Genomic DNA, 15,197 nt, shown 5'->3' with positions numbered 1-15,197 from the left:
AAAAAAAAAAAAAAAAAATGTCGAGAAAAGAGAGGGTTGACATGTCGCGGGGTTGTTAAGCAATGTCATAAAACAATATGTGTACTACTGTTTACCGAGAAACTATTTGTTCTGTAAACCTTCACCTGAAGTACAATTTAAAAAAAAATGGGGGTAATGTTACTATCTGATTGCTTGGGCTTCACAGGGTTGTTGGAGGGATCCATTGAGCTACTGGGCATGCAATGACTGTCATTCATTCAACAGTCCTTCATCCAGAACCTACCATGTGCCAGGCCCTGTTCTATATGCAGGAGCTACCATAATAAACAAAGCAGATGTGGTCTCTGTGCCATGGAGCCCAGAGTTCAGGTTGCCATTGTTTTTAAACTGTAAAGTGCTATGCATAGAAAGGTATGGAGATAGATACTTCTCCACACCTCTATTCAGGTAGGCTCCTATGGTATGTCCACCCTTCCCACCTCCCCCACCCCAAAAAAGGAGAAGTTAACCCTTAATCAAATGAGTATGTCTGCATTGTCACAAGTATTCAAATGTGGTAGTCTGTAGACCTGGTATCCTGTCCTATCTCTGCCACTAACTAGCAGTGTGACCTTGAGAAGGTCATTTCCCTTCCTGGTCCTCAGTTTCATCATCATTAAAACTAAGGGGTTGGGCTCTGTGATACCTAATGTTCCTTGATACCTGTTGTGCATCCACACTGTGAACTCTGTGAGGACTGGCTCCTTGTCTTTGCTGTCTCTGTGTCCCCAGGGCCTAGCACCCTGCCTGGCACACAGGGGCTCCATTCCTATTGATCTAACATGCTTAGATCTAGCTATAGTGGAAGTAAGCTCTTTTTATATGCATATGACCTGGCACATCCAGGAAGTAGTGAAAGATAACAGATATCTTGGGTGGGCAATGGCAAGAGATTTGAATCAACCAATAGTTAGAACCATCAGGAAGGACCTGGGATTGTGGCAAGGGAGGTGCCATGAGGGGTAAAGAGGGTCGGCTTTTTGTTTCGGAAGCACCCTGAGAAAGAGGCTGATTCCAGCCTCTGCTCCGTACTTCCCCTCTGCAGAGATAAACGACCGTAAGCGATGATCTGGCAGCTGTATGCCTGAGGCCTTCCCTCTTGCTTTTGTTGTATATTTTGCCGACAAGAGTGGTGGAAGGGGTGAGGTTAATGCGTTGAATATGAGTAATTAGTCATTCAAACCATCGACATTTACAATGACAGGATTTGAGTGCCTCCGTTATTGTGCCCTGCTCTAATAGTTTATCCCTGAAATTTTCTGCCAATATAATGTTTCTTAAAATATATCACGGGAACATAAAAGATTTAATGCAGTGCTTTGTACAACCATTAGAGTTTGAAGTCAACTGAACCTCCTCAGTGCTCTCTCCTGGTTGCTGACTGTAATTCGTTTCTTAATTGCCATTCAGACGAGGAAGGGGGGCAAGTCAGAGGTTTGGAACATGGTCAGCTGCACAGTTGGCTGTGAGACCCACACAGAGTGTTTCATTAAAGTATCTATGCACACTTGAGTAACTGATAAATTTATCAACAAAAATTGTGCCATACACAGAGGCCTTAGCCTGGAAAAGCAAGGGTTCTGATTTTGCCTCACCAGCCTGTATGCTTGGAGGATGTGTTTCCCACCAAGGTACATCTCCTCCACTGATCCGTTTCCCAAGAAGAGGGTGCAGGTGTCCTCTTTCTAAGATCTATCACATGGCCTTACAGTGCTATAGTTTCATATTCATAGGTTCAATATCTTTACATCTTGGCAGCTTCTCTTATTTTCCAGGTAATGTTTTAAAATCCTCTTGGTTCACTCGTGTGTCAGATTTGATACTGCCATTTTTAATTTGCGATTCTTTTTTAAACCTGTTGTTGCATTGTGGGATACATCAGTAAGACTAGCAAGGGGTCTTATTAAATGATATATATTAACACGTTTGCAAATGTTTCTCAGCTTTCAGACTATACATTTTTATTGAGATAGCTCTGTGTGTATGTGCACATGTACGTATTTTCATCAGTTCTTTCTGAATACGCAAAAGGATAACTGTAGATGTGTGTGCAGAGCAAAGAGAACTCCATCTCCATCAGAAGAAAATTTATAGGTGTGCTCAGTTGAAGTAGCTCAGTAGTAAGGGTTATATCTAATGGCTCCTTTTCAAAGTGAGGCCCAGTGGGGTTTTCTCATCTACAGATAGGGCTCAGCTCCTGGAGTCAACACAGATTAGGAGATCGACACAGGATGTAAGGATATCCAGAAGACTGATTGGGAGACTGAAATTACTTTGCTTCAAACTTGATACATTGTAGCCCTTTCTTGAGCAGGGAGACCCATGAGATGTTTAGGTGGGCAAGTGCATGTGTCTCTGAGGTTGGCATCCAGTGAATGAAACAGGAACCCTGCTGTCAGGGTTCTTACTGGAGGTGACCTTTAACAGTCTTGGTCCCACAGAATCTCAGCATGCTTAGGTATGACTTACATTCCTTTATGTATTCCATCATTAACACCCAAAAGCTGCCTCAGTTTTTCTAGGTGTTTGTGGGGAAGCCCTAAGAAGGGTAACTGAGACTTCTTGAGAAAGATGGAGAGCAGGGAAGGTATTCTGTAGATTGTAGGACTGGTTTTTTTCTGCCATTCAATGGAAATGTAGTAGTTAGGAAGCTCTGCGGTTCTGCTAGCCAGGCCTCCTGAATTGGATAAATTCTGGTTTTCAAGTTCCTTATCAGATTGGCAGTGCTCAGTGTGTTGGTTGTCTGGACACCTGACTCAGTGAAGCAGTCAGATGATACAGCAAACGGAGGCACTGCACAGACCCAGGAGGTTGAGCAGCTCGGCAGAGCGGAAACCTGCCTCCCAGCCAACAGTTGTGCTGATGCTCTACAACATCATCTCCATTAGCATGTCCACCTTCCCCTGGGCACTTCTCTCTAGTCTTTTCCTAGACTCTTATCTCAAGGGCAGAGCAGGTAAATCAGCTTTGCTGCGTGCAGTTTCAGAACTTGATTTAAGATTCTTCTTAAAAGCTCTTTTCCTTTCACCTTGCTGTCTGGACCAGCCTTCTAGAACCCCACTGTTGACCTCAAGCCAAGAAGAAAGTTCTGGGGATGTGATAGGTGGAGCCACTTAAGTTACTTACATGGTGATAAAGAATCTTAGAAGCTCTCCACGTTCCTTAGTCTGCATTGTTGCTCTGGTTCTTCTTGAGACTTCCCTTTTTTTGTTTGTTTCATTTCCCATTTGTAATCATCAAAAGAGGAATCAATTAGAGTAACACCTCACCTTCATGGAGCATGATGAGGAATAATAGTTATGATTCCTTTACCACTTTACGTTCTAGGCACTTACTAGATATGATCTGTAATCCTGAAGATTACCTTGCGTGGTAGGTTTTATTCCATTTTTACAGAAGACGAAACTGAGGTTCTGAGAATTGAAGTAATCTGCCTGAGATAACATAGGTAATAAGTGGTAGAACTAGAATTTTAAGTCGGCTATTGTTGAAATCGACTTGACGGCAAAGGGTTTGTTTTTTGCTTTATTGTCTAAAAAAAAATTCCTTTTTACTGTATCACTCTGAGAAGGTAAGCTAAAAAAAAAAATCTCTAAATGTTGATAAAGATGTGGAGCAACTAGAACTTTCATACTCTGCTGGTGGGAGTGTAATTGGTACAACCACTTTGGAAAATGTTTTCAGTATCTACTAAAGCTGATCATAAATAAACCCTATGGTCCAACAATACACTCCTACGAGTATATCCGACAGAGATTTGTGCACATGTGTACCAAAAGACATGTACATGATGTTCATAGGATCATTATTTATAGTAGTTCAACACTGGAAACAACTGAAATATCTATCAGCACTAGAATGGAAAAGTAAAATGTGATATTTTCACGTGATGGAATTTTGAACAGCAATCGAGAACAACCTACTGCTATGTGTTAAAAAACATAGATGACTCTCCAGAAATAATGTGTGGAAAAGACAAAAGAGTGTACATTGTATTGTATGTATAAAACCAAAAACCATACCCGTTGCCGTTGAGTCGATTCCAACTCACGGCAACCCTGTAGGACAGAGTAGAACTGCCCCATAGGGTTTCCAAGGAGCGCTGGTGGATTCGAACTGCCAACCTTTTAGTTAGCAGCTGTAGCTCTTAACCACTGTGCTACCAGGGCTCCACGTTATATGTATATGAAGTTCAAAAACAGATAAAACGTATCTGTAGATTTATCTGTTACCTTTGGGGTTGAGGGCATAAGAAAGCTTCTGGGACGTTAGTCATGTTCTGTATTGTGATCTGAAAGGTGGTTATCCAGGTGTGGGTGGTGGTCACTTTGTGAAAATTAATTGAGTTGTGTTCTTAAGATTTTTACACTTTACTACATGTATGCTACATTCAATAAAAGTGTTTACCCCTCCCCCCAAAAAAAATTCTTTGGGCAACCAAATGATAATAATAATGGAAGCTACAAATGATCAGATGTTTGCTAAGCCTCAGTTTCCTCATCTGTAAAATGTATAGAATATTAGAATCTACCTCCTTGCCTTTTTGTGTGGAATCAGTGAGGGAATTCTTGTCAGATGATTGGCAGACTGAGTCAATAAACATGAATGATTGTGATCATGTTCCTATCACTGTTCCATTGCTTTACATAAATTATCTCATTGGATCCTTCTCACCACTTTGCAAGGCATGTGACATTGTTCCCATTTTTCAAATGAGGAAAACTGAGGCTCTAAGGGTTTAAGTCCCTTGTCCAAAGTCACACAGTTAGTGAATGGCAGAGCATGATTCTATTTCCAATGAGCTGATGATCCAGCTGCAGAAATATGGATCAGTTTCAGAAGAGTTGGAAGCAATACCATGATGGATGGCAGAAGGACAGTGATAGGCTAGAATGGAAAGGTGGAACTGATAGACTGCATTTGGGGCCAGGAAACCTGGATGCAGGCCCAATCTCTGCCCTAGTCTTCTGAGATGACAAAGCAGTCACCAGATGTCTCTGGACTCCATCTCAAACATGAAAGTATTGAACTAGATTTTATTCCCTCAAGTGTCTTCTGCATATGCAATTTGGTAATTGTCCATGCTTGTCATCCCATATTTGTGACCTGGATCCTTGAGTTTAAACCTATTTTCCATCAAAAATTCGTTTTTTAGATTATCTTCTCAGTTCTTCCCTGAATCCCCCTAACTTATCTCCCCCCCCGAAAAAAAAAAAACCAAACCCGTTGCCATCGAGTTGATTCCAACTCATAGTGACCCTATAGGACAGAGTAGAACTGCCCCATAGAGTTTCCAAGGTGCAGCTGGTGGATTCAAACTGCCAACCTTTTGGTTAGCAGCCAAGCTCTTAACCACTGCACCACCAGTGCAGGTAATCGCTCTATTACATGTCGGTTGTCCTAACCTTAGCTGTTCCTGTCTGTGTCCTCTACTAGACTGTATACTCCTTGAGGGTACCAACTAAATCTTACTCATCTCTTTATTCCCACGCATGCTGCCTAGAACATTTCACACATCTTGGGAAATCTTTAAGTAAATATTTAAATCCAGAGAAAGTCCTTCTTGAGTGATGTTTGGGAGATCAGCCTCAGGCTGTGCTGGACTTAAGGCAGAGACCTAGAGAGAACTTTCCTTCATGTTTTTATTTTATTAGAGATCCAGGAGAACACAGTAACAGAGTGACTGGGTAGAAAAATTATTAGAGAACTTTGCAGCTCCCCAGCATGTGTTTATGAAACCTGAAGTTTGATAAGTGATCAAGTGTCAGTGAAAATCTAAGCCCTTCCCATATGGAATGGCCCCACTTAATTTAATGTCATTTTATTTTATGAGATAGTTAATAAACAGGTACTGTATTTGATCTTGTGAGTGTAGCCCTCTATATTTAGCTTTTTCAGCTTTAATGGAACTATAATTTTAATCATGATTATTACTTTACATTTTAATTATAATTTGGTGTGGCTTAAGTATACATTTCTGAGAGTGATTGTGTAATGAAAACAGGAATTAGCTTTTCATTAACAAAATAATGGGAGAGTTCCCACTGCATTCTAGTCTGTGTTCAAAATCTATGGGCTGGCCTAAAAATAGCAAGGGGAGTTTAACATTTTGGTTAAAAACATGCTTCTAAATTGGCTGTGTGCACAACCGAGTCTCTGTTGCTCCATCTTGCTTTATCCTGTTCTTTTGCCTTTCACAAATAAAATCTTAAATGCAAATTCACTTGTGTCTTTGAGATTTCAGACGGCTTATTTTTATTATTTTTATTTTTATTTAGATAATTAGCACCATGGAGCCTCAGGTGTCAAATGGCCCAACATCCAATACAAGCAATGGACCCTCCAGCAACAATAGAAACTGTCCTTCTCCCATGCAGACAGGGGCGGCCACAGATGACAGCAAAACCAACCTCATAGTCAACTATTTACCCCAAAATATGACCCAAGAGGAATTCAGGAGTCTCTTTGGGAGCATTGGTGAAATAGAATCCTGCAAACTCGTGAGAGACAAAATTACAGGTATGCTCTTCAGTATTCCAGGCTCGGGACTCGCAGATACATTGTTCTGGAAGATGTGCAGACCTTAGCAGAAATGCACACACGATGATGCATCTGAGTGTCTGCATTGTGTATCCTGCTTGCAAGGGTGGTGTGGATACACGATCATAAACTCACATGTGGGTGTACACATGCATAAAATCATATTATGGACTGATAGGACTGCAAAACAGATGAAGATTTTGGAGCTTCCTCAACTTTACGTAAAATGCCCCTTTGGTGTTATCCCCTTTTATCCTTAATCAGCGCCCCCTTCACTTTGTTCTTTAGTTCTCATTTCTGTCCTCTGTCCTCCCTATACTCCACCCTACTTTTTATCCATCTATTCCTCTCCTCACAAATTTGACGTGTGTTCAGTGTTCTTCCATGTGTGTGAAGCACATGTTCCAAAGTGGGCCATTGTGGACTTGTGGAAGGGTGACACAGCTCTCATTGTCTCTGGGGTGAAACAGGCCCTACCGATAGCAGATTATTGTGGAATCAGCTGCTCTGCAGTAGAAGGGAAGATGTTTATCAAAGATCTGCCTATGAGGTATTTTCTTATTTTATTTGTTTGCTTTGAAGATACTCTTTGAGGAGTCAGCGACTTTTTACTTGAAAATGAAATAATACCATTTATAACTTCAATAGTTGAGTTTGTAGGTACTGATTTTTTTCTGAATCAACAACTGTTCATTGAGGACCTACTGTTTGCTGGGCTACATAATGATGGCAGCGAAGCTGCTGCTCTCTTATAATCCTGAAATCATTCACACTGCACTTGAAGTAATTGTCACTTTGAGTGTTGGCTTTTGTTTCCCTTTCTTTGGACAGTTTAATTTATGAACAATTCATTGATATAAGAAAAAGGAAATTCTATGATTAAAATAGGAGATAGATCATCTTGGTCTTAAATCAGAGAATACAGAGTATGTGTGAGCATGTAGGTATAAGTATTCTATTATTCTTCCAATTCTCATGTAAATTCCCCCCGCCTTATGAATTAAATAAGGAGCCCTGGTGGTGCAGTGGTTAAGCACTGGGCTGCTAACCAAAAGGTTGGCGGTTCGAACCTACTAGCCACTCTGTGGGAGAAAGATATGCAGTCTGCTTCCATGAAGATTTAAAGCCTTGGAAACTCTATGGGGAAGTTCTAATCTGTCCTGTAGGGTCACTGTGAGTCAGAATCAACTCGATGACATGGATTATACAGGTGTAAATTAAATACTTTGCAATATGATAAAACTTAAATAACTATGCTGCTTTCTAAAATATAAGTCACATAACCCTCCAAACATAATTTCCTCATCTGTAAAATTAGAAAATAATAGTTATCACAAAGGGCTTATTGTGAAGATTAAATGAGAAACTGGATATACAGCACCTAGCACAAGGCCTATTGCATAGGGGTCCTTCAATAAATATGGACTTTTATTAACTTCTGAAAAAATAATCATCCATTGAAAACCCTATGGAGCACAGTTCTACTTTTACACGTATGGGGTTGCCATGAGTTGGAATTGACTTGATGGCAACTGATATACTGGTATATATTATTATAGATGCAGTTAGTATGTTTCAAGGAGGGTCGCTATGAGTTAGAATTGACTTGACAGCAATGGGGGGAGGGAGGAGCCAGAACAGAGAAATTATATCAAGGGCTCCAAATAGGGCCAGGGTTTTAATGACCTTATCCTAGAGTGCTGGTTCTTCCATCCTTTAGCAGAATTGCCCATATTTTCAGAAAGCCAATGTTTAGATTTCTGAATAATCTTTATATAATAGGATGATCATTCAAACCAAATTAAAGCCAGTTAACCATATGATTCTTCCTCCCACTCCTGTATAGAAAATGTATTTTTGGTGTAGCCTTACCTTCTAAATAGGGAGTCTGTCAGCTATATTAGTGAATATTATTAATCACCTTTTCAGAAGCCTTCCTTTAGAACTGTAGTGAGATTTTTGAGAAGTACTGATTCATGGTGTTGTTCCTTGTTTTCTAAAGACACATGTTTAAACAAGCAGATTCCTTTACTGAAAGAATGCTAATTTGGTAGTTCACCGAGTGGATTTGAATAGGAGTGACAGCTTCAAAGACAGCCTTTAATTTGGTATACAAAACCAAAATTGTCAACTTTGGTTTGTTTAGCACCTTCTCCAGCAGAAGCAGAGACATACAGTAGCATCTGAGCTTAAAGAAGAAGCTTACGGGTTGAAAGCAGAAATACAATTCCGGCATAAATTTATAATTATGTTTTTTTTTTTTTTCTAATTCAGACAGAAAAGAAAGAATTTTGTTTGCAGAGAACTTATGGAAATGAGGGAGGGAAATACAGAGAGACAGAGATATTTGCCCTCATTTGGTAGCAGTGTTTAATAAAAGTAGAACTTGTGGTTGTAAAGAGTGCTTATTAAATTCTTCATTTACACTACCTAATTAATTCTAGCATTTTAAATTAACAGTGAAACTGGTCCCTGCTGTACCATTCCATAGATATAGCATATTTCCTCCATCCACCCGTTGTTCAGGTTTAATTGGCTACACTAAAAGTCAGAGACGGAGCAGCGAGAGCTAGGGCTGTGGGGAGGTGGGGAAGGGATGGGAATCACTCTAACGGAAGACCTCCCAAGGCCTACATTTGGGGTTAAGTCATAACACAGGCTGGAAGAGGTGAGGTATCACACCAGGCAAGTTGAAAGGCTGCTGCTGGTGGTTTAGAAGTCAGGGTAAATGACATCATAGGTATTTTTGTTGCCCTGATTTTTAACATCCCAGTCCCCCCTTTTCCTCCAACACCTCCTACAGATCTCAATGCATCTCGATCCTGTGAAGTTTACAAGGAGTTCTAAATATCCAGTGGGAGGGTTGGGGGGTGGGAGGTGGCAAAGAGATAACAATTCAAGATTAAGATTTTCCAGCCCTATACCACTCCCTTAAGAGATTGTAATGGCTCCCCTTAGAAGGTTCTGGCTTATAAAGTTAAAATCCCTTGACAAAGAGAGAGAGAGAGTAAGTGACTCTGTTGGTGGTGTTACTGGCAGGCTAGATTCACCCCTGGCTGTGGGTTGTCAATGAATTCTCCATCTGAGAACACGTAGAGGAAATTCGGGCATAGACTTAAGGTTTATGATGCTGAGGACATAATTGCCACCGTTTATCAAGCACTTGTTCTGTGCCAGGTACTTGATAAGCACTAGACATACCTTATTTTATTTAACACTCAAAACAGTCTTCATTTTGGATGAGGAAACTGAAGCTTATTGAGGTTAAGTAACTTCCCCAGGGCAGCACCGTTATTAGTAGATGGTGGAGCTGGGATTCACCCACAGTTATGTAGAAGCACATATGGGTGCCTCTGCCTGTCTGTGTTAAGTTCAGCACCTGCGTAAACCCCATCTCCCCCATAACCCAACACAATGCTGTGTTCCTCTGAGTAGAGGTTGGTGGCCATCCTCTGTAGACTCTGCCTAATGCAGCATGGCTTTAAATGAGACTCCTGTGTGCAAAGGCAGGCGAAGATGGCAGTATTTATCATCCTGTTCCTTCAGAGTAGCACCAGATTTACTGGAAGTGCCAGGTTTAAGATTCCCTTACAGGGCTTTTGGACATCTTTGTTACTTATCTTTTCAGAGATATTCAATTTCTTTTTCCAATTGAGAAAGTATACTTATCAGGATAATCTAGGTACCAGGAGAAAAAACAGGTGTCCTGAGTTGCTTTTGTGTGCAGCTGTGGGCACATGATGGCACTGGAAGCCAAGTCCTGTGCTTTTCTTCTTCATCCACTTACAAGCTCTACTGCTCTAGAGAAAGGGAAGTGCGTGTGACCCACAGGATTCATGCAACCCAGGAACTCAAGGCAAAGACATCAAACCCCTGGTTTGATGAAATTATATTATTCCCACGGACTTCAGAGATTTTAGTTTCTTGGTTTGTTGCCCTTTTTGTTTTTGTTTTGCCTGCATTGCAATTGCCTTACTAAATCTAAGTTCCTAAATGATCAGTATTTTAGGGGAGGAAACACATAGGTTGGCCAGACAGGGTTAGGTGGCTCAGGGTATGTCTTGAACCTAGCAGAGCTAGAATGCTAAATAGCATTTTTGTAAATTTCTATCTTGCTATCACCCCACCCCAAAAGGAATAGAGAAAGGAAAAAAAAGAAAAAGTAACAAACAAAATCCCAGAAAAAAATCAGTGTAAGACAAAAAATAGTTTTGATCTGCCTATCCAGATTGTGTGATTATTTGCATCACAGTGATAAAAAAGAATTCTATTTTTACTTGAGGTCACGCTTTATGTGTGTCCATGCAGTACAATTTTTAGGAGCAATTTTCTATCCATTTCAGGCAAGTGAGAGCTCTGATGCGGGATTTTGACGACAGGGCAGTCCAAACTGAATCCAGTTACAAAATTGAATATATCTAGTGACCAGTGTTTGGAGGAGCGCGTAAATGCTGTGGGTGGCTGAGAAAAGGTGAAGTCTGTGTTAGTTGGAGCTATTGGGGGAGATTTGAAAGATGGGGGTAGAGTTTAGGTAGCAGAGAGAAAAACAAAGGAATAGAGCTAAAATTCTGGTCTAAGAACAAAAGCATTTTTATTCCTGTGCTTTGGACAAAGGAAGTAGAGCAGGAACATGCTTCTTTGGAAGTAGGGATCTAATATGAAGCAGTATTGCCAAATGCAGTTAAGCATACCCAAAAATTAAGTTAGTGAGAATTGCACCCCAATGAACAAAGACAGCATTCCCTAAACACCACCTCTAATCCATCTCTTGGTTTCTTCCTTTGTAATGTATCTTTGGCTTAATTAATGTTATCACTCAGTGGAAAAACAAAACAAAGCTATTTCACTACTGTGGACATTAGCGTGAATACTTTGCTACCACCTTTGTATCTGGAATTACATCTCTAATTAAAGGAACCAGTTCGGTTTTGATGAAGTGACATTTGGGTAACTTCTGTTCTTTCTTGGATTTGTGAAAGTGCAAATAATCCTGTGTGTCCCTCTCAGTAGGTGGGATCAGGCCGTGGACCACAGCAGTGGTGGGAGTGTCTGTTGGAGCATAGATGCCGGCAGGCGTTACCTAGGGTACATATAGTCTCTTGGGTTGAAGAGAGAGGAGGGTGAGGGTTGTGGATTGTTTTATGTTACCTCATATACATTTAAGGATCTTGAGCTTATAGAGACTTCGGTTAAGAATTTGATTGAGTTTTATTTTGGGGATAACCTTAAAACCAGTAAAAACTCTGAAGAATCCTAAAACATGAAAGTGCTTTCAATTCACTCCTGAAATGTGAATTCAGCGCTGAGGTGAGTTTACTGGCATTATTTCTGAGAGCAGCCAGGAAAGACAAATAAGAATACTAGCAGGAGTTTTTGTATGTGTGTACCTTTGGTGTGTTTTGCTTTAAATAGTAATTTGGGATTTCTCTCAGAATGGTAATAATAGCCAAGCTTATTGAGTACTTACTGTATGCTAAGCCCTGTGCTCAGATTATTGTATGGATTTTCATGTAATCCTCAAGATAGCCATTTTAAAGATGAAGAAACTTGGACAGCACAAGGTGACTTAGCTTCTAAGTAGGAGAGCTGGGGCTTGAACTGAGGACTAATTGACAAGTTTTGAGTTTTCTAATTTATAGCTTATCTATGGCCAAACAAAAACCAAACCTATTGCCATCGAGTGGATTCCAACTCATAGTGACCCTATAGGACAGAGTAGAACTGCTGCATAGGGTTTCCAGGGAGCAGCTGGTAGATTCAAACTGCTGACCTTTTGGTTAGCAGCCGAGATGCTAAACTGATTTTTCCCCTTTACAAACTAACTCAGCTTGTATATCTAGGGAATGAAAACTTATGGTACAGGGAAAACATAATTAGAGCTCTGAATCTTTTGTTTTAGAGAATAGCACACTATGCATTTAAAAAAAAAAAAATGTGAGTTTGTAATTAAACAGGTCTCTGCTTACCTGAACAAGGAAGAATAGATTCGGAACGGTTTTTTAACTTCTGATATTCTATCTTCATGAAACATACTTCACTATCTTCAGCTTTATTTTGCAAGCACTGTGTTGAAATGGATGCTGCCTTAAATTTAAGCATAGTTAAAACCCAGCCTCAATTATGCATATCCATGAAAATCCCAAGATATTGATTAGCTGAATGAACTTTTCTACATGCACATCAGAGGTATATCCATTAGTGGTGGGAAGGGTAGAGGAAGTAGCAGCATTTATCAGCATATTTTACTGCTGATTTGGAAAATGTGCTTGGTACAGTTTGATGTGTCTTCTGAATTCAGAGGAAAATCAGGCAAATTTGCATCTGTCATTTTATTTATCACCTCCCTGCAGTCATCTTATGCATATTCCACAAAAAAGGATAAAAGAATTTTGATTTGTTGACTTGGGGGGGCTTGGCTGATGTTGGGGTGAATGGAAATTTTTTAGTTATGGAGAAGATATGGGGTTAGAAAACAGCAGAATGGGGGCTGCCTTATTAACAGAGAAACTTGGAGAGAAGATCAGAATGTTAAGTGCAAACAATAAACCATGTAATCATTGTGCCTCTTATGTCCCCATCAAGGATAATCAGAGACCTCCATCCTTTCTAATTAGGACAGGTTGGCAATTGAGTGGCGCTGTGAGATTTAGCGTTTGTACAGGTACTTTATGCGTCTTTCAACACAGTTTTTTCCCAGGATGGCAGTAGTCAGGATTACAGACCAGGTGTGGTTTTCTTTCGCCCCTGGCTCCCTTTGCCTTCGTCTTTCCTTCCAAATCAGAAGGTTCTGCCCTGCTTCCAAACTGGGGTAACCATAGGAAAGTATTCTCACATCCCAGGAGAGATGTCTTAAAGGATTTTTACCTAGGATGTGAATCAGGCCTGGGTATTTTAAGGGTTTTCTATTTCTGTGCTTTAGCTGACTGTTTGGTTCGTAAGACCAATTCCCTGTTCACCCAACCTGCTCTCCTTCCCCCAGCACACTCACACATGCACACACACACACCCCAACACACTCTCTCACTCACTCCTGGCTTCTCTATAGAATGACCTGGTTGATTGAGACTAGGAACTAAGCAGGAAGGTAGTGTCAAACTGAAATGTCCACACATTATCTAAAAATGTAATTCATCTGCTTCAGGGTAGGAGGAAAGTGCTTTCTGAAATGTGTTAATGGGAAATTCATTTGTTTCTTGTCTTCTGAGAGGTGTGGTACTGGTGATTTTTTTTTTTCCAGTATACCCCCCACCCCCATTCCACATCTTCTTTCCTGCTTTTAACTGATGAGCTCTTTGTATCTGTCTTTATTCTTTATAAGAATTAAACATCTTTAAGTTGCCTTTTCGTTTTTTCTTCATTCCCAAAATTGAGTTTTGATGGGAAAAGATCTTTCTAGTTTGGAGAGAAGATAAAATTCAGATAGAGGCCATAAATGTATAAGCCTTTTACATTTATAAAACATTTTCATTCAGCTAACAGTATTTATTTAGTGTCTCTCTCAGATCAAATAAATGCTGTTCCCTTTCCTTCTCTTAAATTCTCTGTCAGGGTCTGTGAGGAAACCAAAGACAGTAAGACAGAGTTTGTGACCACAATTTGCTTCTAGTGGAGCCAGTCGATGGGGGAAGCCAGTAGAAGGTGTTGGGCCTGACAGAGGCCTGCCAATCTGGAAGGTTTTGAGAGACTGCTTATGATACATATCACTATAAATCCACCTTTGCTGTTTTGTGAGATTTCTTTTGTTTGTTTTTCATCGAAGCCCAAACCCATCCTTGGTAGCACTGGTTATTAATTTCAGTGAAATGAGAGCACAAAAAGACTCATAAAAATGCTGTGTAGTTGGAGGTTTGGTTGGACTGCCTACTAGGGGTCAGCTATAGTGCTAGGGATATTATGTATGTTATCTCATTGAAGCTTTATGTCAGTTATGCATGATAAGTGGCATTAAACCTATTTTACAGATGAAGAAGCCAAGGCCCAGGGTCAGTCAGCTGGTGAGTGAGGATAAGTCTGTCTGACAGCAAGGCTTGGTCTTTCTGTCACCTTACAACTCTGTCTCTGCCAAAAGGGGCCAAAGGCAACATGAGCCATGGGCCTTCTAAGGAGAGAAAGATGACAGTGGACTGGAGTTCTCAGAGCAAGTGTCTAAGAGGAATGAGTCTTGAACCCGGCCTTGAACTTGGTAGAGATTTGATTGTAGGAGACCAGTCCATGCGGAGAAAGCATGAGCCAAGCTTCAGAAATGTCTTCAAGGGACAGTGTATAGAACAGTCAGGACTGCTCTGTGGGGGTAAGTGTTCGTAACCCCTTTGTGTTGATGAAATAACTGAAGCTCAGAAAGGCTAAGTCATTTATCCAAGGTTACAGCTAAGAAGTGGTGGAGCTGGGATTTGAACCCAAGTCTGTTGGCTCCAAAGTTTGCATTCCTTGTACTTGGCTAATAAATTACCTGACCTAACACAGAAGGAGGTTGATAATTTGCAGACTTCCTGTGGTGTCTGTAATTGGAGACTTGTTTATCTCACTGAGGTCAGGTGCATGTTCACTCAATGACTCTCCACCTCCTTCAAGTTCTTGCTGATTTAGAAGTTTGGTTTTCTGCTGGGTCCTTGTTTTGTAGTTAGATGCCCTGGTGA

At 40.6% G+C, this 15,197-nt stretch overlaps 1 protein-coding gene across 6 annotated transcripts in view; it reads left to right on the top strand.

Moving 5' to 3' along the window:
- ELAVL4 (ELAV like RNA binding protein 4) overlaps nucleotides 1-15,197 on the top strand; it is a 97,575-nt gene that overhangs the window by 40,626 nt on the left and 41,752 nt on the right. For all 6 annotated transcript variants that reach the window (XM_004371756.2, XM_004371758.2, XM_023727091.1 and 3 more), the window contains exon 2: nucleotides 6,300-6,540. In XM_004371756.2, the coding sequence (XP_004371813.2) occupies nucleotides 6,300-6,540 (241 nt within the window). The remainder of the gene's footprint in view (nucleotides 1-6,299; nucleotides 6,541-15,197) is intronic.

Source organism: Trichechus manatus, unplaced genomic scaffold (assembly GCF_000243295.1).
Source record: "Trichechus manatus latirostris isolate Lorelei unplaced genomic scaffold, TriManLat1.0 scaffold00015, whole genome shotgun sequence".
NCBI classification, from domain to species: domain Eukaryota; kingdom Metazoa; phylum Chordata; class Mammalia; order Sirenia; family Trichechidae; genus Trichechus; species Trichechus manatus.
The sequence above is the reverse complement of the archived record's forward strand: the minus strand, read 5'-3'. Positions and strand labels throughout refer to the sequence as shown.